This window comes from Rhinolophus sinicus, chromosome 15 (assembly GCF_057876585.1).
Source record: "Rhinolophus sinicus isolate RSI-liver-muscle chromosome 15, RSI-T2T, whole genome shotgun sequence".
Classification (NCBI taxonomy): Eukaryota; Metazoa; Chordata; class Mammalia; order Chiroptera; family Rhinolophidae; genus Rhinolophus; species Rhinolophus sinicus.
In genome coordinates this window covers 84138837-84161101 of record NC_142515.1, presented here as the reverse complement: position 1 = coordinate 84161101, position 22265 = coordinate 84138837, and the positions used below count along the sequence as shown (strand labels likewise).

Sequence of the window (22265 nt, the reverse complement as noted above, 5' to 3'; positions counted from 1 at the left end):
CTAAGGGGAGAAGAGTGCATGAAAAAGGTTTGAAATAGTTTGGGCTTAGTATTTTGGGGGGCGGCTTAGTATTTTTGATTTTTGCGAATATATGTAAAATAAGGAGACTTAAGTAATTGGGAGGGGCCTTGGGGTCTGGGCCACCCCTACCTCAGTCCGGAAAATCCCACCCCTCACTGAGGTCCAAGTCAGCTCCACCCATCACCAATCAACGCGCTTCTTCCCCTAAATCCCGCCCAATCCTGTCCCACTCAGTTTATAACATTGCAAACGAGGCCTTCTCCACCCTTCTGAGCCTAGTCTATCGAAAACCCCAGTCCACTCGGCCTCGTCTCAGCCTAACACGGTAGAAGCGCTGACCAGAGTAGTATGATTCCATCAGAAACATAAAAACTCTACCTCATCTTGCTTTAGCCAATCACATTCCAGATCCATCCCCACTCAGCCCCACTCCCCTCTATCACCTTCCAAACCCCACCTCCTAGCACAGTCCCAGCCTATCAACTTCCAAGACTCTCCAGCCTCGTCCAGTTCAGCGCTCGGCTCTCCCTGCAGCCCGCTGAACTACATTTCCCAAGAGGCGTCGCGGCTGCGCTGCACCACGTCCGGCTGCGAAAATGGCGGCTTCTTAGTGATTCGGCAGCCAAGTTGGAGCGAACCTCAGGCTACGGTGAGCAGAGAGTTGGGTGGTGAAAGCCTGCGGCTCTCGTCTCTAGAGGCCCAGGTCCTGTAACCCCAGAGATCTAGCCCCTCGCCTCCCTTGAAGCTTCCGCCTTCAGCTCTGGTTTTTCCTGCATTCTAGTCTCCATCCCTCTTGCTGCAACTAAGGCTTTGTTTTCCTTAGAGGCTGTGGGAGCTGCAAGGCGCTCAGACACCATCCCGGGCAGCCCGCACCCCTTGCCCAGCTAGGCATGCGGTTCCATTGGCGTCCTATCTTTCCTCAAAGAGTCCTGTAACACCCAGATCTGCGCCCCTCCCTTGTACAGACACCCCTTAGGCAGCCCAGCGCCCACTGGGAAGAATCCCAGACGTTATTCCTTTATTCACCAAAACATTTTCAGTTTCAGGTAACAGAAAACACAACTCAATCTGGCTTAAGCAAGAAAGGGAAGTTAGTGGCGTATCGGACTGGTTCCAGGCATAGCTGGATTCAAGTGCTCAGAAGTCTGTCTGGTTTTTTCTGGGTGAGTATCACTCAGGCAGGCTTTCTTTCCCCTCTTGGAGGCTAAAGAGGCTCCTGGAAGCTCTCAACTTACATGTTTTCAGCTCTGCAACTCTAACGAGCCCCTCTCCCCTAATAGCACTATTGGAAGTCTCAGAGCTGCTCCTCACTGGTCTGTATTTAATCGTGTCCCCATCTCTGAGCCATTCACAGTAGCCACTTATGCTCATTGACCAAGGAGGCAGGGATGGGATTGGCCCTACAGAAAAAAATAATTAAGTGTAAAGGCACCCATTCTACCAATGAGGAAACCGAGGCCCTGAGAGGAGTGACTCTTATAGTCAGTAAGCAGCTTGTGCCCTATTCTGCCTGGTAATCAAATGTTTCTCAAATCCCTAAGGGAAGGATTCTGGTTTCTCCCATCCCTGCTTCATTCAGCCACTCAGGAGCCATGGAGGTGGTGGAGCCCAGCAGCCCCACTGAGGAAGAAGAGGAAGAGGAGGAAGATGAGGAGGAGGAGGAGCAGGAGCAGTCAGTGGAGCCAAGGCCCCGCACGCGCTCCAACCCTGAGGGGGCTGAGGACCGGGCTCTGGGGGCCCAGGCCAGTGTGGGCAGCCGCAGTGAGGGTGAGGGTGAGGCGGCCAGTGCTGACGATGGGACCTCCAACCCTCCGGGAGCTGGCCCCAAGCCCTGGCAGGTGCCCCCGCCAGCCCCTGAAGTCCAGGTGCGGACACCAAGGGTCAACTGTCCTGAGAAGGTGGTAAGTGGGAATTCAGCCATCAACTCTGAGGCTTTGGGGAACCTTGGGTTACCATTCTTGTCTTTTGGGATTCGCTCTGCAAACAGTCCTTTTGTATGGGTTTCCTGGGGCTGCCACAATAAAGTACTGCAAACTGGGTGGCTTAAAACAACAGAAATTTATTCTCCCACACTTCTGGAAACCAGAAGCCAGAACAATGGGTCACATTCCCTCCGGAGGCTCTAGGGGAGGATCCTTCCTGCCTCTTCCCATTTCGGGTGGCTCCAGGCGTCCTTGGCTTGTGGCTGTATCACTCCAATCTCTGCCTCCATCTTCGCATGACCTTCCCCTCTGTCTCTGTATCTCTTCTACTGTCTCTCATAAGGACACTTATCATTAGATCAGATGATCTTATCTCAAACATCTTTACCTTAATTACATCATTAAAGACCCTAATTCCAAATAAAGTCAGGATTCTGAGGTTCTAAGAGGCTGTATCTTCCGAGGGCCACAATTCAACCCACTGTACCCTTGTTTCGTTGTTTCTGTGTCAGATGTTCTCTGGTTGACTTAGTTACTCATCAACCTAGACTCGTAGTCCAGTGCTCTTTCCCCTTAGCCACTGCCTTCCAAAGTGGATGGCTTGGCTGGGAATTGGGAGCCATCCTAGCTCCTTTTCAGACAGGTCTGCTTAAAGAAGGCCAAGTGTGTGGGGGCTGGCGTTCACATCCAGTCACCAGGCGCTGCCTGTCACAGTGTCCTCACTACCTTCCAACTTCATTGCAGATCATCTGCCTGGACCTGTCGGAGGAAATGTCACTGCCAAAGTTGGAGTCATTCAATGGGTGAGAGGGACATTTTGAGGCTTGAATGTGTAACCACAGCTGGGAGGGGCCCAGCCTGAAAAACTCAGGGCCTTCTCTCTGAGACTCACGCCATAGTGGTCTGGCCTGGGGCCTGGTAGTATCAGAGCGTAACAACAACTGGTAATGGTATAGTAGTAGCCCATTGGGTTCTGTTCCATATGCCACCCGTGTCACAACAATGACTTGGAAACTCAGAGAAGCAACTGACTTACCCAAGGCATCACAGCGAATAAAAAGAGCCAGGACTCAGACTCAGGCTTGGCTGACCTGGAAGTCCTTGCCCTGAGTAGCTAGGTCTCTGTGGGGTGGGGTGGCAGGGCCTGGAGAAGGCCCAAGGGGCTCTGGGAGATGCTTAAGACAAGCCTGCCTTCCTCTTGCTGGCACCCCTGACCACCCATGACTGAGTGAAGGTATGTGGGGACCTCATGAGGGTCAGATATGAGACCGAGGCTGGCCAGAGAGGAACCCATTTGGAGAGGGCAAGAGCTGGAGATGGTCAGCTTGGCCAGATTTGCTTCCCTCTGCAGCGTGACCTGGGTCTCAGGGTTTTGTTGTGGGGCTGGAGGGGGGTTCCCTATGATAGACGGGTGAGAGAACACTCCTCCCAGGTCAGTAGACCTCTCCTTAACGAGCCCCTTCACTCTCTGTCCCTCCCCAGCTCCAAAACCAATGCCCTCAACGTCTCCCAGAAGATGATTGAGATGTTCGTGCGGACAAAACACAAGATCGACAAAAGCCATGAGTTTGCGCTGGTGGTGGTAAACGACGACACTGCCTGGGTGAGGCTGAGGTGGGGCCAAGCTGCCCTGGGACCGCTGTGGGTGGAGGGAGCACCTTGCTGAGGCCTGTACTTCCCCACAGCTGTCTGGCCTGACCTCAGACCCCCGTGAGCTCTGCAGCTGCCTCTACGACCTGGAGACAGCCTCTTGCTCCACTTTCAGTATCCTTCCAGGCAAGGGCGCCCAGAGAGGGTGGGGAGGGCTGTCCTGTCCTGCCGTCCCCAGAACCTAGGAAGTCTGAGCCATGAAGGGGGCCAGCTCTTGCTGGCCCGGGTCCAGATCCCAGCTCTGCTGCAACAGGCTTGGGCCAGTCACCTCTCTGACCCTCAGTTTCTTTATCTGTAAAACGGGAGGCACACAACCTCCTATCCTATGAGGTCCCAGTGAAGTCGTAACACAGAAGCAAAACCAGCTGATTTGGACTCTGGATGTCAAAACTGCATACACAGGGGAGCACTCCATGCAGGGCCAGTTATACACTCAGTGTTCAGTAAGTGACAGTATGTGACTGAAAAATCAAAGTCACAACTGCAGCACATTTTATGCTAATTTGAACACGAAATGCTCACATGCAAAACTTAAATAGAAGATGATACCTGTGACTTAGAAAACTGGTGAGTGTTGGGAGGAGGGGAAAGGGACACCCCTGGTTCTTTGCTTGTGAGGCAAGCAGCCCCAGCCAGCCCTGAGGGAAAGGGGGGGCTTTGAATCACCAAGGGTCTTCAGGGCCTCCAGTGCCGGCCCCCTAGTTTGTGATCTGTGCTGAGGAAAAACAGGGTCAAAGAGGGCAGGCGACAAGGCCAGGGTCACACGGCACATTTTCCACACAGTGGTACCTAGCACCAGGCTCAGAGGTGCCAGGGCTCTCCTGGCATCCGGATGAGGGAAGCCACCCCCCCACCCCACCCGTCCTCTGTCGCCAGCCTTCTCCTTAGCACCCCCACCAGATTTGGAAGGTCTCTTCAGCCTCATGTAAGTCCTCCCTTCCTGCATCTTACCTTCCTTGTTAGGCCTTTGATGATCCCACGGTGCTCCAGTCCATTGTTTTAACGTGGGGGGTGGGCAGCAGACTTTTTCTATAAAGGGCCAGACAGTAAATAGTTCCGGCTTTGAAGGCCGTATAGTCTCTGACGTGATGACTCTGCTGTCATAATTGGAAAGCAGCCACAGATCATAGGGACAAGAGTGGGCATGGCTGAGTTCCAGTAAAACCTTATTGATGGAACTGAAATTGGAGTTTTGTATCGTTTCCACATGTTATGAAATAGTCTTTTGCTTTGTTTTTCTCTCTGATCATTTAAAAATATAAAATCCATTCTTAGCTTGTGGGCCCCACTGTTCCAACCCCCATTATTACCAGCCCCTGATTGTGGGCACATAGCTTGTGTTGCCTTTACCATCATGATTAACTTGGTACAAACATCTCAGCAAATTTTGCAAGTGAACCTATTAGGTAAATTTGCAATGGAGGACATGCTCAATCAAGGTGGGGAGGTGGTATTTTTAATTTCGCTAGACATTGCCAAAGCACTTTGCCAGAAATGAACTCTGTTTACGTTTCCTGGCACCAGGATTGATCGTGCTGCTGAAAAGCTCTATCTGTGTGATAATGGAAGAGGTCACATGTTGCTGTGTTTTCCTTTGAGTCTTTTTTTAATTCATTTTTTTTTAATTTTAAAATTAATTTTATTTCCATAAAATTTTATTGCATAAATATATAAAATATTAGGCTAATTTTGAATGTGGCTTAATATTTTTTTGTTTAAATTTATTTTTTTTATTAGTTTCAGGTACACAAAACAATGTAATAGTCAGACATTTATCATTTATATCCCTCACTTTTTTAATTCATTTTTAAGGCATTTGATATTCCCTCAGTGATTTGTCTGTCCCCTTTACCTGTTTTTCTGCGAGGATGTCTTGTTGATGATCAGACTTGCTTTTTACATAGAAAGGACCTCAGCCTTCGGCCTAGTGTAGTCTGCCTAACATGAGATCCATCTGTGGCCAAGTAGGGAAGTGTGTGCTGACTTAGCATACAATATCAGGTCCCTACCTAAGAGTCTCCTGGCTAGGTGGGGCAGGGCCAACTCCACATAGTAATGAAGGAGGGGAGGCTCAGGGTGGCCAGAGCAAGAGCAGGCCCCAGCTTTGGGGTTAGCAAAGCTTCCCTGATGGAACAGGAGAGGTCAGGCAGAAGGGTGAGGCTGGGGAGGTGCTCTGAGCAGAGGAAACAGCATGTGGGAAAACTCAGAAGCAGCATTGAACTTGGGAGGGCTCGAGTGGGGCCTTGTGTGCCCCTCAAGAGTGATGATGGGGTGGGGGAAACCCCCAGAGTGTGCTCTGACTTGTTCCCTCCCTCTCCACTGTGCAGCCAACAGAAGACTGAGCTGCCAGTTACGGAGAATGTACAGACGATCCCACCCCCATACGTGGTCCGCACCATCCTCGTCTACAGCCGCCCGCCCTGCCAGCCCCAGTTCTCCCTGACTGAGCCCATGAAGGTGAATGAGGCCTGGGAGAGGGTGGTGAGACATCAGGAGGGACCTCCTGAGCATAAGATCTGGGACACCTACAGGCAGGTTCCCAGAGTCCAAGACAGAAGTTGGGGAATTGTGGCCACGGGGACACGGGGTGATCTGAGTACCAAAGGCTAGTGTTCTTCCCCGCAGAAAATGTTCCAGTGCCCGTATTTCTTCTTCGATGTTGTTTACATCCACAATGGCGCTGAAGAGAAGGAGGAGGAGATGAGCTGGAAGGTGAGGCTGTGGCGGGTGTGGGTGGTAGGTGGGTATAGATGGGATGTCTCCAAACCTACCTACCCTGGGCCTGGGGGACCCTACCTCCTGTATCCTGGTCACTCAGTCATTCAACAATCATTTCCACATGTCTGCTGGGAGTTCGTGGGAGCTGTCTGAACATTGGCCCTGAGAGCACATAGGATCCTGCCCACCTCCTCCCCAACATCTGCTTCTCTCTCTTTCTGTACCCTCTGCTTGGAGCACCCTTTCATCCCTACCTCTCCAGATCCTGCTGGGTATTCACGTCCTAGCCCTGAGCTAGCTGTGGGACCTCAAGAGTGAACCAGTTATGTCTCTGAGCCTGTTTACCCAACTGTGAATAGAGGGAGTTGAGACCAGCTTCTATGCATAGCTCAGTATCTAAGCCAAAAGTACCCTGGGAAGCCTTCCCTCCTCCTCAAGGAAGATCAGCATGGGGGCTGGGGGGCAGTCTGCATCCAACTGTCTCCAGACTGGGGGCTCCAGGACTGAGATCTCCCGGTGTCCCTAACACTGGGTGGGTGGTAAGGAATGATTTCTGCCTGGCAAACTCCTCTTCACCCTTCAGAACCCACCCCTGATGTTCCTTCCTCTGGGAAACCCTCCAGGGGCAAGGAGGGCCTGTTAAGGGAGCCCCTGCCTGAAGAGCCCCTTCCTGGCCCCACAGGACATGTTTGCCTTCATGGGCAGCCTGGATACCAAGGGCACCAGCTACAAGTATGAGGTGGCGCTGGCTGGGCCAGCCCTCGAGTTGCACAACTGTATGGCCAAGCTGCTGGCTCATCCACTGCAGCGGCCCTGCCAGAGCCATGCCTCCTACAGCCTGCTGGAGGAGGACGATGAAGCCACTGAGGTTGAGGCCACTGTCTGAACCATCCCTGTGCATCCAACCTTCTCGTACAATTAAACCATTGGCCTAGAGTGCTGGTTCTCAAACTGGGCCCCATGAAACCCCTGGGGGGGAGCTTCAAGGAGGTACCCAAGGTACTTGGGAGCCCTTGAAGGAAACTCAAGATTCCAGCAAGCATCCCAGGGACTGTGGGCACCCATTCTCCATGTTTCCCAGCCCACATTGTGTTCCCGTTTATCAGTTGTAATTTTTGTTGTTCCCTGTGTGATTTTTGTCATCAGAATAAAAATCTGAGCAATCCCTAAGCCAGGTCTACACCAATCACCTTGTGTTAATTGGGATCTTGGTTGCAAGTGACAGAAAACCCACCCACTGAACAGAAAGGGAAATGGCTTGGTTCTTGTGGATGAGAAGCCAAGGTGTACCTTCAGGAATGGCTCTATTCAGCTGTTCAGACAACATTGCCCTTGGGGTGGGGTGAAATACCTTGCATGGTTGGTGTTCAGGGTGTCCTGCTTTACTCCCAATCTGTGGAAAGAGGTGAGATGGCTGTGTCGACCCCAGGAAAGAAAATACCAAGAAGGGCTCATGGTGGCTAAAGAGACTCAAAAAACAAAACGAAAAGCAGAGCAAATGGCCTCGCAGCCATTGCTGATTAGGGGCCTCTCACAGAAGCGGGGCTTTTGGGAAAAGCCTGCACTCAACTGAAGTTTGCACTGAACTGCCTTCCTGCATTGTGTACCTTCTGCTTGAGCCAACCCTTATAAAGGAGTACCCGGGATCCTATTTCAACTAATGGGACGGAGACTTACGCCCCCACCATACAATCAGAATTGTGTAGTTTTATCTTCAATAGCTTTGACCAATTAGAATAGCTCCGTTCTGGCCAATCAGGATAGTGCTCTTTGTACCAATCAAACTAAGGATTTGGAGTCTTCATTTGCATGAGAACCGGCCAATCAGGGACCAAGGGCAGGGAGGACCATCTCTGTCAGTTACCCTCTGGCTGGGAAGTGCTTATTCCTTTAGCCCCAGAGTGTGAGTTCCTGGCTGGAGCTGAAACACTGAAAGCAGTTTGCTGGAGGAGACCGTGTTGTTCCATATTAAGGTGTTTGCTGAGTTGTTTTCTCCTCCACTGCCCCCAAATTGGGGATTCTTATTGTCCCTGCATTGTCACCCAATGACCATTGGTTGTACGGCTGTAGCAACTCCTCAGACCCCAGCCCAGGTGAAGTGAGGGCTCCCAGCAACCCCATATGGGTCATGGGCCAGAGCCCTGGCGTGCTCTGATTGTCCAGGCCTGGAGCAAGCCTCTTGTGAGGAAGGGGGCGTTACAGCTCCACCAGGGAAGAGTGTGAATGCTCCTCAGAAGAAGGGAGACAAGACAGACACAACAGGTTCATCATTCAACAATCTTCCTGGGTAGTGAGCAACTGTGAAAAAGTTCACCAGCTACATTTTCAGTTTCATATAAAATGAAATTAGCTTTACTGAGCAACAGCTTTTCTTCCCCACAAAGCATTTATTGGGCACCTGTGTGCCAGGCCCCTGTGGTGAAATGCTTGTTCAATGTCACCAGCCTGGAAGGGGTTATTCTCCCATTTTGTAGATGGGAAAACTAAGGCCCTCAGTGGCCCAGCGCCCCAAAGTCACGGACTCCCTGCTCTCCGAGACTGAAAACGGGCGAAACAGAGCTTCTGGAGGCTGGAACTATTTAATTGAATGTGCGCGCTAATGGAGGCCACCTCCGTAGAGGGTTCCCCTGCCGGCTCCTCGGGTTTCCCTGAGTCTTAGCTCCACTCTCTCCAGCAGAGTGTGTCGTTTCCCTGTTTTGAAGAGCGATAATGGCCTCCACCCGCCCCAGCTCTTATCCGCGGCCCCAGGCCCTGCAGATCGCGAGCCGGAGGAGCGAGCACTGAAGCTCTCCAAACCCGACGTAGGCGCGGGTGCGTCGCGGCTCAGCCTGGCTGGGGCCCCCGTGCGGCAAGCGGATGCAGTGACCGGAGCCGAGGGGCTGCGTAGCGCGTGCGTACAAGGGCGAAGCGGGAAGTTTGAAACTGACAGACCGAGCCGCGGGGCTGAAGGACCGCGCGGGCATGGGTGAGGCTGCGGGCCTGGTACGACAGCTGCGGGCGGCGCTGCGGAAGGAGGAACCGCGGTGAGGGCGGGGCCCGGAGAGGAAGGGCCGGGGCGCGGGGAGAGGGTTGCGGTCCACTCTGACACCCTGATCGCAGGGCCGTGGAGGATCTGTTGCGCCGCGGCGCCGATCCCAACCTGGTGCTCGCGGATGGCGTGGCTGCTGTGCACCTAGCGGCGGGAGCCCGGCACCCAAACGCTCTGCGATGTCTCGAGGCCTTGCTACGTGGAGGCGGGGACCCAAACGCTCGGTGAGGAGGGACTGGGCCTGAGGTGGAGTCTCCCGCGCAGGGGAGGGGTCTCGCGAGTCCGAAGGCGAAGCCCTGGAGTCAGGGAGAGGGCGTCCCAAGGTCCAAGGGTGGGTACTCGATGCCCGAGGGCGGAGCTTGAGGAATTTAGGGAAGGAACCTGAGAATCCAAGGGCAGGGCCTAGGGTCCCTGACATTGGGTGGAATATGGGATTGCGCTGGGGCCAAAGTGGGGATCAAAGGTTCGGATCTCGGGGTAGACTCTCCAGGGTCAGAGAGCAGAGTTTTGGGTCCCAGCCTGAGGGCGCAGGATCTGGGTTCCTAGGGTGGTGCCTCAGGCTGGAGGTTGAAGATGGGTGACTGAAAGCCAAGATTCCGGAGCTCGGGGGCGGAGATCGAGTTCCCTCCTCCGCTGACCGCTCTTCGGCTTCTGCCCCAGATCGGTGGAAGCGCTGACACCGCTGCACGTGGCCGCCGCCTGGGGCTGTCTCCGCGGCTTGGAGCTACTGCTGAGCCAGGGAGCGGACCCGGCACTGCGTGATCAGGTGAGGGGCCCTTGCCCGGGACCGCCTAAGAGGGAGGGAAGAGGGCCTCGGGCGCCCCCTGCTGACCACACCGCCGTAGGACGGACTCCTGCCGCTGGACCTGGCGGATCTGCAGGGACACCAGGACTGTGCACGCGTCCTGAGGGAGCACCAGACGCTGACCAGGACCTCTACCGGAACCCGGGCAGAAATCCAGGAGCCGGAGCCGGAGCCCGGCGGTGAGTGGGGCCTGCGCAGCCACAGCGGTTTGGCCTTTAGACTAGCTTAGTGTGTCTCTGTCACTGATGTCCACTGTCTCCCGCTTGTTCTGTCTCACGTCCAGTGTCTTTGGTCAGCTCTCTCTGCCTTCACTTTCTCTTCTCCCTTTGACTCCAGCCCCCTCTTTTTGTCTGATCTGAGTCCCATCTCTGTCTCTGGCTCCCCCCTCTATTCCTCTGACTTCTACTTATCATCTGCTCCAGGCCCAAGCCCCAGGAGAAGGGGGCTGGACGCCAGCCCCTCTGGACCTCTTGATGTGATGCTGGACTCCACAGCACTGGGCAGACGTGATGGCAGGGACATGGACCTGGTGGCTGGCCCGGGATCCCCCAGCCTCTTTGCCCACCCTGAGGTTGCTGACAAGGGTGGCAGCTTGGGTCCTCCCCCAGGGCATTGGAACTATAGCTCAGATGCCTCCTTTGTCACAGCAGTTGAGGCCTCTGGAGCGGAGGACCCAGTCCCCCACACTTCCCCCTGGGCTGGGTCATTGCCCCAGACCAGGCAGCGACTCCTGCCTAGGGTCCGACCATCCCAGAGGGTGCCAAAGTCTTCTGGCACCCCACAGCTGGTGCATGGAGACGTCATGGCAGGCAAGGTGGCTGAACTAAATGCCCATCTACAGTCCCTGACTCTGTCCTTGCCACATGCCTCCACCTCTCTCACATACCAACCAGATGCAAGCCCAGCCCATAGCCCTCCTCGGGAACCACCGCCTGGACCCTCTGACTTCCACTTCCTACCTGACGACCAGTGCTCCCTCGACAGTGACGTGGCCGCCCTCTGGCTAACAGAGGATGAGGAGAGCTCCACAGGTGTCAGGAACCCTGTTCCCTCTTGCTGGTGCCTGCCGGTCCCCGCCATGTCTGATCTGGAGCTGCTGCAAGGGCTTCGGGCACTTGGTGAGAGCCCAGGCCCCGTCACACCCTTCACCCGGCCACACTACCTCCGCCGGCTAGAAGAAGCCCACACTGCTTCCGGTTAGTTCCTTCTGAGCATCCAGAGTTCAAGGAAGTTCCAGGAGTCCCTGGAGACCCCTGGCTCTCAGTCCCACTTCTCCCTTCATCTGTGGGAACCACCCCTTCCTGTCTTCCTTGACTCAGTTTCCCCTCCTAGGCCCAGGCTTTTCAGGGCACAGCCCAGAGCTGGTTGAAGCCCTGAAGACAGGCCGAATCCCAGATGCCCAGGCAGATGAGGATGCACTTGCTCAGCAGTTTGAGCGGCCGGATCCCAACAGACGGTGGCGGGAGGGGGTCGTGAAGTCCAGCTTCACATATCTGCTACTGGACCCCAGGTACTCTGGGCAGTAGTGGGACTCAGTAGTGAGGGCTGGAAAATTCTGGGATTGGTTCTTATATGCTCTGTGTCCTCAAGAAGGGAACTGGCCCTCTCTGGTCATTAGCTTCTTTATCTATAAAAGGCAGCTGGATCTAATTCGGGCTGCTGAAAGTCTGGGAAGCAGCCACCACCCTCTGCCCTATAAAATGGGGGTCACTGGATGTACATTAAGTTTGCTCTGAGACACTAGAGACTTTCTCTAGGACAACTCTTGTCACTTTTTCCTCTCTGATCCACCCCTTTTCATCCAGGGAGACTCAGGACCTGCCAGCCCGAGCCATCTCACTGACCCTAACTGAATGCCTTCGGACTTTTGTTCATGCCATCTTCTATGTAGGCAAAGGGACAAGGGCCCGGCCAAATGTCCATCTCTGGGAGGCCCTTGGCTACTATGGGCGGCCAGGAAAACAGGTGTGAGGATAAGGACCTGGGACAGAGCAGGGGCAGTAAGGCTGCGGGAAGGTAGAGGAAGGAGGGGATTAGGAGATAGACCCTTGACCCATCCTGACCCCCCAGGCCTGCCCCAAGGTGCGCCAGATCTTGGACATTTGGGCCAGCGGTCACGGCGTTGTTTCCCTGCATTGCTTCCAGCACGTTGTCGCTGTGGAGGCTTACACTCGAGAGGCATGTCTTGTGGATGCTCTAGGTGGGTGCCTAGCTTGTGTGGTGGGGGTCACAGGAAGGGCCCTTGATCGACCAGTTCCCTCACCCCTCCCCTCTTAGGGCTGTTCGTTTATTCATTGAGCAATTATTGAACACTGACTATGTGCCTGCACATGCACATGTTTTGTTCTTTGGTTTATCCCTGCTTGAGGGCAATACAGTGAGTTCTCTGTCACATACTTCTACGGGAGTTCGCTGAGGCTGCCGCTGTGACCTCATCCCCAATCTCTCCAGGGATCCGGACGCTGACCAACCAGAAACAAGGACACTACTATGGAGTGGTAGCAAGCTGGCCACCTGCCCGGCGCCGCCGCTTGGGGGTGCATCTGCTGCATCGCGCCCTCCTTGTCTTTCTGGCTGAGGGTGAGCGAGAGTTGCGACCCCAGGACATCCAGGCCCACGGCTGAGCCCTTGGGAATTGCCCATCCAGCCTGGGTAGAGATCAGGGTGTTTGAATGTTCCACCTGCCCCATGCTGAGAGCAGCCCTCCATCTCTAGCTCTAAAAGGCTGGTGGAGGGGGCAGCAGGACAGATCTCCCCCTCAGACTAAGGGAGGACTTTGTTACAGATGGAACTGCTGGAGAGGTAGTGAGCTCCCCGTCACGGGAGGAGAACAAGTAGACCAGAAGATTCTTTGGAACATTTGGTGCTTTGGAACATGCCAGTGCTTTCACAGTTTGGTCCTGTCTGTGTGGGCAGAGTCCACTTTTATCTCCCAGACAAAGGGGACCTACATCGTGGACTGGGAGCTTTCTCAGCCACATGAAGGGAATCTGCCCAGCTCAAGAGCCGGGTTCTACTGCTGGCTAGCTGTGGTACCTCAGACCAGTAATCTGTCAGAGCCTCAGCTTCCTCAGTTGTACCATGGGGACATTGAGAGGTCCTACCTCAGGGGTCGTTGTGGGGATCTGATTAAATGAAGTCATGCATTAGGGTGTGGCTCAGATTCGTGCACTGAGCCAGAGGTGGTCCAGGTGGAAAGTTTCCCTGGGGAGGGAGGTGCCCTGATGTTCTCCAAGGGCTGTGTGTGGTAACAGGAGGCCAGGGGAAGGAGGCAGTGCAGGGGGAGAGTGGGGGTGGAGTTGGGTGTGAGACGCCAGCCACCGGATTACCATGCAACACAAGCTTTCTGGGGTTGAACCTGTTTCTTCTGCCATAAAATGAGTTCCATAACCCCAATTTCTGATGATGACCTGTGACTTCAGACTATTCACATATGCAGAGAGCTTCAGTAAAATGCCAGGCTGCGGTGTTGGTGAGATGTTGGCGGGATCATTTAAATTTTCCAGATGTTGCTTCTTCTACGCTATCAGTGGGTTTAGGCACTGCCGGAGTTCCGCTGACTCATTGGGTTCACCACCTGCCGGTCTTTGCGACTCAGCCAACCAGATCCTGCAGGGGGCGAGCTGTAACATAGGCGGAGGTACCCCTGCCTCGGTTCCTCTACTGCGGTACCCTTGGCTCTCCCTGGGAAGAAATGGCTTGTTTTGTAGTTAGTACCCGGCCTCTGGAGGGGGCCTGGTCTCTTCCACTTTAATTGAACTGAAGAAACCTCTCTCTGAGCTGGGCAGCTTCACAGACACCAAGTCTCCTGACAAAGGGACAGCAATTAACACTGTGCCATCCGCCCAGGAATTCATAAACAGTTTGCTGGGAAGTAACCCAGAGACCCCCAAAAGTCCCAAAAGAGATGGGATTTGTCTAACAGTTTCCCAACCTTAGCTCTACTGATACTTGAGGCCAAATTATTTTTCGGGTGGGGACTGTCCTTTGCATTGTAGGGTGTTGGGCTGCACCCCTGGGCTCCACCCACTAAATGCTGGTGTCGCCCTCCCCCTCCCACGTGTGACAAAACTGTCTCTAGAATTTCCCAAGGGACAGCTGTGTCTCTGGTGAGAACCCCTGGGCTAAACGAAAGGTGGCTCCACACACCAGAGGGAAAAGAACACAAGAGGCAGCAACCCAGGGGACAATGGTCTCCTCCCACCATCCACACAAACCACAGGTATACCTAGATATACATACATTAGGATAAAATATAGAGGACTAGGAGCATGGCCATGGGGAAGGGAAATCCACCAGACAGAAAAAGATTTGGTGCCTTCAAAATGAAAATCATCTTTGTGACAAAAGCTACCCTAAATCAAGTTGAAAGATAAAATGGTATGGTAAGAAGCACTGACTTGCTGTGTGACATGGGGTGAAGAGGATTCAGTGACTCGTGGGTGGCAGGTACTCCGCATGGGGTCTTATACAGTACTCAGTTATGGCTGTTCTAATCCCATGCAATATCCAGTGACCCTCACCTCAGCCTCCTTATGGACCTGTTGGACCCCCTCCTCCCCTCCAGGGACTGGGAGCTCAGCCCCCGATTCTCTGCCTTCTGCTCTGGGAATACTGCCAAAGTACCCCTGCGTTCTGAGGGGGAGGAGGAAACTCGGGAGATAAGTCTGGAAGGTCCCGAGGGGGTTGGCACCTGCAGCAGCCGTCTGCAGGTGGGGAAACTAAGGCTCAGGGTGACACCCCTGCCCTGCGGTCACGCAGCACAGGTCCAGAGGCTAGGATTGTCACTTCTTTTTATTGACTTACAAGTTGAGATGTGCAGGTTCGATGGCGCCAACCCCCCCAATCCCTCCCCCTCTTGGGCAACAATAACTCCCAACGCCCAGGAATAGGGGATGAGAAGGGGTCTCGGGCAATGGGGCGGGGCCCCAAGGGTCCCTGGATCAAGCATGGCAGACACACGGAAGACAGAGAGCTGCATGAGCGGCCAGCCTCGGCAGTGGCCTTGGGGGAAGGGGGCTTGTGTACAAGGTCATCCTCTGCGGAAGTCCCGGCTGCAGCCGATGGGCCTCACAAGACGCAAGCTGAGAGCGTTGTGTCCACCTGGCTCCCTCAAAAACCATGCCCCGCCCACCGGGCCTGGGAGTGTGGAGGCTGCAGACCCGGCCCTGACTCTCCTGGCTCCCGGCCTCCTCCACCTCCTGCTCTTCGGCGATGCCCAGCTGGCCCAGCAGCTACTTCTTCTCCTCTGAAGACATGGGCAGGGGCTCGGGCAGGGCCTTGGGTGAGGGTTCAGGTTCCCAGAGCAGGAATTCATGGAGCAACGTGTTGACTGTCTCCGGACACTCCAGCATCACCATGTGGCTGCCTTCATCTATGAGCTTCAGGAAAGCCAGGAGCAAGATCTGTGGGGAAAACAGGCTCAGAGAGGCGGGGACAGGCTGCCCTGCAACTTCCCACCAGCCACGCATGGCCTGTAGCACCGGGAAGTCCCTCCTGCAGTCTACCCTTCAGCCCTCCACTTCCACCCGAGAGGGAGCTGGAGGATGGCCTGTCGCCCTGCTGCATCCCAACCTAGTATTCATTCATCCCATAGTTACTAAGTTCCTACAATATGTCCAGAACAGGATTTCTCAATCCCAGCACTGCTAACATTTGGGGCTGGATTCTCCTTTGCTGTGGGGCCACCCAGTTCATTGCAGGGTGTTGGGCACCATTCCTGGCCTTCACGTACCAGATGCCAGTGGCACCTTTCCCTCTCCCCAGAGTCACGACAACAAAAAATGTCTGCAGACATTTCAAAGTATCCCCAGGGAGATGGTGGTGGTGGCAGAATTGTGGGTGATTAAGAACTGCTCGTCCAAGTGCTAAGGATCCCAAGACCCTTTTCTGGCAATCTGATCTGAAGACCCTCTGGCCCGCCCTCTCCAAGAATTCTGTAGCCCATCACTGGTCACTTACACAAATCTCAGCTGCAAAGAGTGCCTTTTTATGTGCAGGGGGACAGTACATAATTCTAACAGCTGGCCAGGGCAGTCCCACTTTCTGGATTCCAACTTTGACCCTTGATCTAAACTCCCACATCCGTGGGGCTGGAGAATCCAGCCGAGTACCCTTGGGCTGCATGCCAGAGATTTGGGGGTATGGTGGCTGGGTGCCACGCGCCTACCTCAGCCATGCGCTGGTCTTCCTCCACTGGCACAAACTTGTCGTGCATGCCATGGACGAGCAGGACAGGCACAGTGAGCTCGGCGTGGTAGACCTCATCACCCTCGGGCCAGTACTGGCCGCTCATCATGGCCCGCAGCACAAAGGATGACACGTTGAAAGCGTTGCCCTCCTTCAGTAGCTGCTTCTCTTTGGCCCCTTGGCGGGCAAAGCCAGCCCTAGTGGTAGGGAAGCACCACTGGAGCCCTTATGCCATTCAGGCCACCAGGGGTACCCCCCACGCCATCCCCAGCTGTACAGCCTCCTATCCCACCAAACTCGGGGAGGTGCTGGGGTCTGCTAGGGCTGAGGTCACTCACTTCAGGAAGCTCCAAGCCAGGCAGGGTGACAGGCAGTGCAGGACACATGTAGGCATGTTGAAGATGGAGCAGAAGCTGGGCTCCAGCGCCGTGGGGCCCCCGCCATTGATCATGATCACCTTGTGCACCAGGTCTGGGTACTCGTGCGCCAGGAACGTGCAGAAGGAGACACTGCCCGGTGGGTGGGTGGTGGGTGGGGGTTGAAGGGTGGTAATCAGCAGGGTACAGGTGGTGAGGGGGTTAATACACTCCCTTCACCCCAGAGCCAGGTCCTTGAAGGCCAAGTTTCTTCCCCTGGGGTCCATGGGCACCAGATGGGGGTGAGGGATGGGTGGGGCATCTTGGATACCCCAAAATTGTGTGTTGAGGGTGGAATTTTTTTTTTTTTTGAGAGAGGATCCAAATCTAGAACTTTCATCAGATCCTCAAAGTCACCATGACCTTCAAAGGGGTAAGAATTACTTATTGCCAAGTGTTGAGAAAGCAATCTAATCAAACAAACCTTTTGTCTGCCCAGAGACACACTGTTTCCTTTAAGGATCTTCTCACCAGCCTCTAGTGTGGCACATCTGCCTGCCTTATACAAGGTGGAAGGGCACAGCCCAAGGAGCCCCCCAGTCCACCTCATCCTCTCTAAAGCTGGCCACTTGTTTTTGTAAACTAACGTTACAATTTTGTAAATTTGTAAAATATTTTGTAAATGAAGTTTTATTGGAGCACAGCCATAGCCACTTGTTTACAATTATGGCTGCTTTCCTGCTATAACATTAGTTATGAAGTTCCAAAAGAGACCAATATATGACCCACAAACATAAAATATTTACTATCTGGCTCTTTAAGAAAGTTTGCCAAGTTCTGCTGTAAAGAGGGACAATCGAACAGGCAGGAGTCAGGTGGACCTGACTGTGTCAGTGACTCTCTGTGTGCCCTTGGGCAGATTGCTTAACCTCTCTGAGCCTCCTTCTCCACACCTGTGAAAGAGTAACTGTGCTGACCTCATAGCATTGTTATGGGTGATAGGAACTACCTCAGATGGGTGCTCATTTAATTGGAGGAAATCACTGAACATAAGCATCTAGTTTGGGCGTTGTTATATAAACAAATAAGAGCTATGTTACCTACCAATCTGGTTTCCTTTTTTCCCCCAGAAGTTTATGTAACACTTCTTTTTCTCATCTAATGGCATTGGCTACAACTACTAAAACAGTGGTTCTCAACGTGGCTAGCTGATTGGATCTTGTCTTTCCTCCTGGACAAAGGAGGGAGTGATACCACTTGATGGTGATCAGGTGCCCAGGCCCAGAACCTTCCATGGAGTGGACTCTCATCTAAATGCTCGATGGTATTAGCTGTCACCGCTTTAAGGGAGAATGAATTACAGCAAACTGTGCCTTGTAAACAGAATTTATGGGACTCCAATTAGCCCTGCCTTAGAGCCCTTGGGATTTTTTAACTTAGTTGAAGACAGTGGTTCTCAGCCAGAGGTGATTCTGCCCATCAGGGACCTCCGGTAGCATCTGAAGACATTTTTTTTTAATTGTCACAATCATCACTAGACCATTGTGCTAGTGGCATCTAGTGAGTAGAGGTCAGGTGAGGCTCCTAAAGATCCTATAGGGCACATGAAAGCCCCTCACTGAAAAGAATTACCTGACCCAAATGCCCATAGTGAGAAACATTGCTTTCAAACAATGTGAAACAACAGCACTGGTGGTAGGAATTCCTATCTTGTTGCAGATGTTAATGGTATTTTTCAGGGAGGGAAATTAGCCTTTGCAGGTTATCCAGTCCCTGCCAGCCCCCACCCTTTACCCCCATCCCAGCATTGGCTCACCCGTAGGAATGCCCAATGAGCACATTTCGCTTCTTGGCATAGCGCTTGAAGATGGCACGCATGTCCTCTGCCAGCGCATAGAAGGTGTAGGCTGCGGCCACCTGGGGCGCTGAGCTGGCCCCATGGCCAGCCAGATCAGGTGCCACCACCTCGTAGCCCAGGCGCACAAAAAAGTCCAGCTGCTCCTTCCAGATAGCCAGGGAGCCTCCCACACCATGGATGAAAAAGAGCACCACGTCCGCCTGGGCGCCCTTGCAGCTGGTGATGCGCTTCTCACAGTCAATGTGGATGGTCCGCTTGGGGCGCCGGGCTCGCCGCCGTCGCCCACCACTGCCACTCCCAGTGCTGCCCGGGCCCGAGCGGCCATCGCTGCCAGCTGGATCCGCCAGCTCCACCTCTAGAGAGGCCGGCGGCTCCCCGGAGCCATTCTGCCCGTGTAGGAGGTCAGCTCGCGGTGCCCGGCCCAGATTTTCCACCAGTAACCGCCCGTTGCGGTACACGGTGATTCGGCGCTGGCAGTGGACCAAGCCAGATAGGTCCCCCTGAGCGGCGTCAGGCAGCGGTGGAGGTGGGGTAGGGGCCGGAGCGGGTCCAGCATGCTTCACACGCAGCACGCGCCCAGGCTTGACCTCCACGAAGGTGTAGCCATCGCTGGACTCGACGCTCTCCAGAGGCCCTACTGCATTGGGTGGCGCACCCAGCAGGCAGCAGAAGAAGCCATCGGTCACCCCGGTCAGCATGGTGTGTCCTGTGAGTGGGGGTGAGAGCCAGCTCAGGGGCCGTGGAAACAGGGGTCCTCCACCCCCACAGCACCCACATCCCACACCTGGATCAGATGAGCCTCCTTGCGAGACCCCTTCTAAGGCTCCAGTTTTCACAGGACCACAGCCAGCCAAGCACCCAGATGTTCTGTCTGGTCAGTGTCCACGTGGTGGTCAGCCACCCTCCTGGCCCAGCCTAGTCTATCCTAGAGAGGCCCTGGCTATGGCTGACCCCAAGAGGCATCCATAGGAAAGCTGGTGTAGTCAGGGAGGGCTTCCTAAAGCGGGGGACACTGTGGCAAATGTGGCCTAACCCTGAGGACCTCCCCCAGTTCAGATTTATAGTAACTGTGGTTTCCTAAGTCCATTCATTCATCCATCCATCCATTCATTCATGCATGCACTCTTTCATTAACTCACTGTCACTAAACTAGCATGTCCTGAGGGCCTCTGAAGGCATCTAAAAATGTGCAGATCTAAGTGAGCCCCAATCCCAGATCTCTGAACCTGGCTCCTGAAAAGTGAGGCCCTAGGGGATGGGTTTTGGGACTGAGATCCAGAGGCCTTGTCCATCTCTCCAAGACCATGGGCTGTTGGCTCTGTTTCACAGACAGACAAGCTGAGGCCTGGACACTGGATTCTGGGGGTCTGACACACAACCCCCAATGGTGGAGATGAGAACAGAGAAGGCAGTGCTATGGCTGGGGGCCTCCAGGCCTCCATCCTGCTTCCTGGGCCATCGCCGCCCCCCCCCCCATGGCAACCACAGGCAGTTACATAATTCGAGGGGGATACCCGCGCAGCACACCCCCATTGTCTAGGGCCTGGAGATGGGACCAACCCCTCCCCTGTCTCCATTCTTGGCGCCGCGGGGATAACGCACGCTGAAGGCCTTTGGTAGCCGGTACTTGCTGATGGAGGGGGAGCAGGCCGCATCCCCACCTCTGGCGGGGTCCCAACCCGGGATTGCGGAGGGGGGCACAGATATGCTGCCAGCCCCCTCCCCAGAGCCAGACCCCTGTCTCCCGGGTGTCTGTCAGCGCTGTGGCGGGATCAAGGCCACTGGGGCTCCGCGGCTTCCTAAGAGCCCCAGCGCGGGCTTTGTGGACACACCGCTTCGCAGTAGAAGTCCCGGGGGCCTCGATGTCCCCTTCCCAGGGACAACTGCCCGCTCACCTCATCGAGGGCCCCGAGGCCCGGGGCAGGGCGGAGGGGTACCGGGCGGAGAAGCCAGCGTCCTCCTGCGGGGTCCGTTTACATGGTGGCGCGGGGTTGGACCGGGCGCGTCTACGCGGGCCGGCAGGGCCTGGGTCAGTCAGCGAGGGGGCATCGCACCGCTGCTGAGTAAACCGTCCCTTTAAGTCTCTCCCAAGAGGGGGCGGAGCCGCGTCCCGACGGACGGGCACCTCGACCAATCGCAGCTGTGGACTGGCCTGGCCTAGTTCGACTATCAATCAGAAGCGGCATCTCCAGGATAGGGGCGGGCTCTGGAAGCAACGGCCTAGCCCCTTTCAGGGGTTTTCAGAGGTGGAGGGAGGGATTGGGCCTGGGCCAGGGCCGAGAAGGGGTCGCAGCCTGGGGTTTGCGGAGCTTCTAAGAGGCGGCACCTGGAGCCCCCTCGCTGCGAATAGGACCCCCCTCGGCCAGCCCCTGCCTCCGAACTGCCGTGTCCCCTACAAATGAAGCCCGCATATGCCCCTCTGTGCTGACCTTTCTGATTAGAGACTCCTAGATCTTTCCAATTTGAGGTGGGGAAACTGAGGTTCATAAATGGCACAAGGTCACAAAGCAAGTGGAAGGGGAGTCAGAGATGGGATTTGGAATCAGGGCTGTATGGAAATGTATTCGTCAAAACTTTAAACAGAAATCTTGCCGCTATGAGAAAGTATGGAATTGGTGTTTCCCAGATCTGCAAATTTAATCGATGACTCTATGGTCCCAGTTGGAGTCAGAGAACCCAGGATTTAAATCCAGACTCTGCCCCTTGCAGATATGTGACTTTGGGCAAGTCACTTTCCTGAGACTCCATTTATTTCTCTATGAAATTAATCCCCTCATGAGATCCTATGCAGGTAAAACAGCATGGTAAATGCTCGATACTTGATTGGCATTATTGTACTGGTGTAGCGTTGTAGTGGTTTACTAAATGTCGGTTTGAATAGGATGAACATCAGAGAACAAGGGGTTAACCATTCTTTACCCACTCCCATCTCCTGGAATTTGCTGCCAGGGCTAGATTAGGTCCAGCCACCCACTCCTGCCCACTTGGGGTACGATTGGGAGATTAGTTTATTCTTGCAGCAAACACTCCTCCACTTCCCAAGCTGTGAGATGCTTGGGGTGCCTGCAGGAACTGAGCCCAAAGCCTGGCCCTTGAGGGGCCCCTGGGCTTGGAGGAGAGTCTGGGGAAAGTCATGTGGGGTCAGGGTAGGGCCAGAGAGGACAGAGCTGGAGCAGAGACTACCTGGGAAGGGTTTTAAAAAGAGGAATAGGGTAGTACCAGGCAGGGGAGGGTGTGGCTGAAATTTAGGTGTGTGTGTGTGTGTGTGTGTGTGTGTGTGTGTGTGTGTGTGTGTGTCTTCACATGCCTGCAGGAGGAGCTGAATATTTTACTTGGGACAATAGGGAGCCTTAGAGCGTGTGTGAGAAGGGAAAGGACTCAGATCTACTAAAAAAATTCTTCTAGAGCCTGAATGGAGCACCGCCACGGGCAAGCTTTCAACGTATTGGTTTTACAGATTCAGAAACTGGATCCTGGAGAGGAGCAGGGATCACCCCAAGGACATCCAGCCAACTCGAACTCAGGCCTCCTGGGCTCTCCGCCAAGGAACGGAGACTTGGCTGGGTCCAGAGGAAAGCTGCCAGCCAGCTGTGTGCCATCTGCCGGGCTCCCGCTGGAGGTGGCAGGATCAACCAGCCGTTTCCTGCAGCTGCCACCAGCTGCGCCACGGCCACCCCAGGGCACCCTCTGCCGGCAGACAGAAGGAACTACAACTCCC

The 22265-nt window shown here is 54.5% G+C and overlaps 3 protein-coding genes across 7 annotated transcripts; 2 read left to right on the top strand and 1 right to left on the bottom strand.

Moving 5' to 3' along the window:
* Positions 1-514: 514 nt before the first annotated feature.
* On the top strand, positions 515-7481 carry BABAM1 (BRISC and BRCA1 A complex member 1). 4 transcript variants are annotated; one of them, XM_019737067.3, is made up of 10 exons: positions 515-670; positions 1062-1184; positions 1563-1922; positions 2688-2746; positions 3426-3546; positions 3629-3707; positions 4494-4518; positions 5921-6050; positions 6219-6305; positions 6994-7481. In XM_019737067.3, exons 3-10 carry the CDS (start codon positions 1614-1616, stop codon positions 7195-7197), a joined length of 1014 nt encoding a protein of 337 aa, XP_019592626.2. In that variant the 5' UTR covers positions 515-670; positions 1062-1184; positions 1563-1613; the 3' UTR covers positions 7198-7481. The 4 variants fall into 4 exon arrangements, with proteins under 4 accessions (XP_019592626.2, XP_019592628.2, XP_019592625.2 ...); XM_019737069.3 differs by having other exon boundaries at positions 531-670; positions 1068-1184; XM_019737066.3 differs by having other exon boundaries at positions 533-670; positions 1601-1922.
* Positions 7482-9179: 1698 nt separating this feature from the next.
* ANKLE1 (ankyrin repeat and LEM domain containing 1) lies at positions 9180-13113 on the top strand. 2 transcript variants are annotated; one of them, XM_074337942.2, is made up of 10 exons: positions 9180-9334; positions 9411-9563; positions 10000-10105; positions 10185-10323; positions 10567-11340; positions 11477-11654; positions 11950-12109; positions 12227-12344; positions 12596-12724; positions 12930-13113. In XM_074337942.2, exons 1-10 carry the CDS (start codon positions 9273-9275, stop codon positions 12980-12982), a joined length of 1872 nt encoding a protein of 623 aa, XP_074194043.2. In that variant the 5' UTR covers positions 9180-9272; the 3' UTR covers positions 12983-13113. The 2 variants fall into 2 exon arrangements, with proteins under 2 accessions (XP_074194043.2, XP_019592295.3); XM_019736736.3 differs by having other exon boundaries at positions 9183-9334; positions 12215-12344.
* A 1807-nt stretch (positions 13114-14920) lies between these two features.
* ABHD8 (abhydrolase domain containing 8) lies at positions 14921-20636 on the bottom strand. The gene is made up of 5 exons (XM_019737070.3): positions 20443-20636; positions 18506-19253; positions 16672-16842; positions 16314-16530; positions 14921-15549 (listed from the first exon to the last, which is right to left on the bottom strand). Exons 2-5 carry the CDS (start codon positions 19243-19245, stop codon positions 15379-15381), a joined length of 1299 nt encoding a protein of 432 aa, XP_019592629.1. The 5' UTR covers positions 19246-19253; positions 20443-20636; the 3' UTR covers positions 14921-15378.
* Between the last annotated feature and the right edge of the window lie 1629 nt (positions 20637-22265).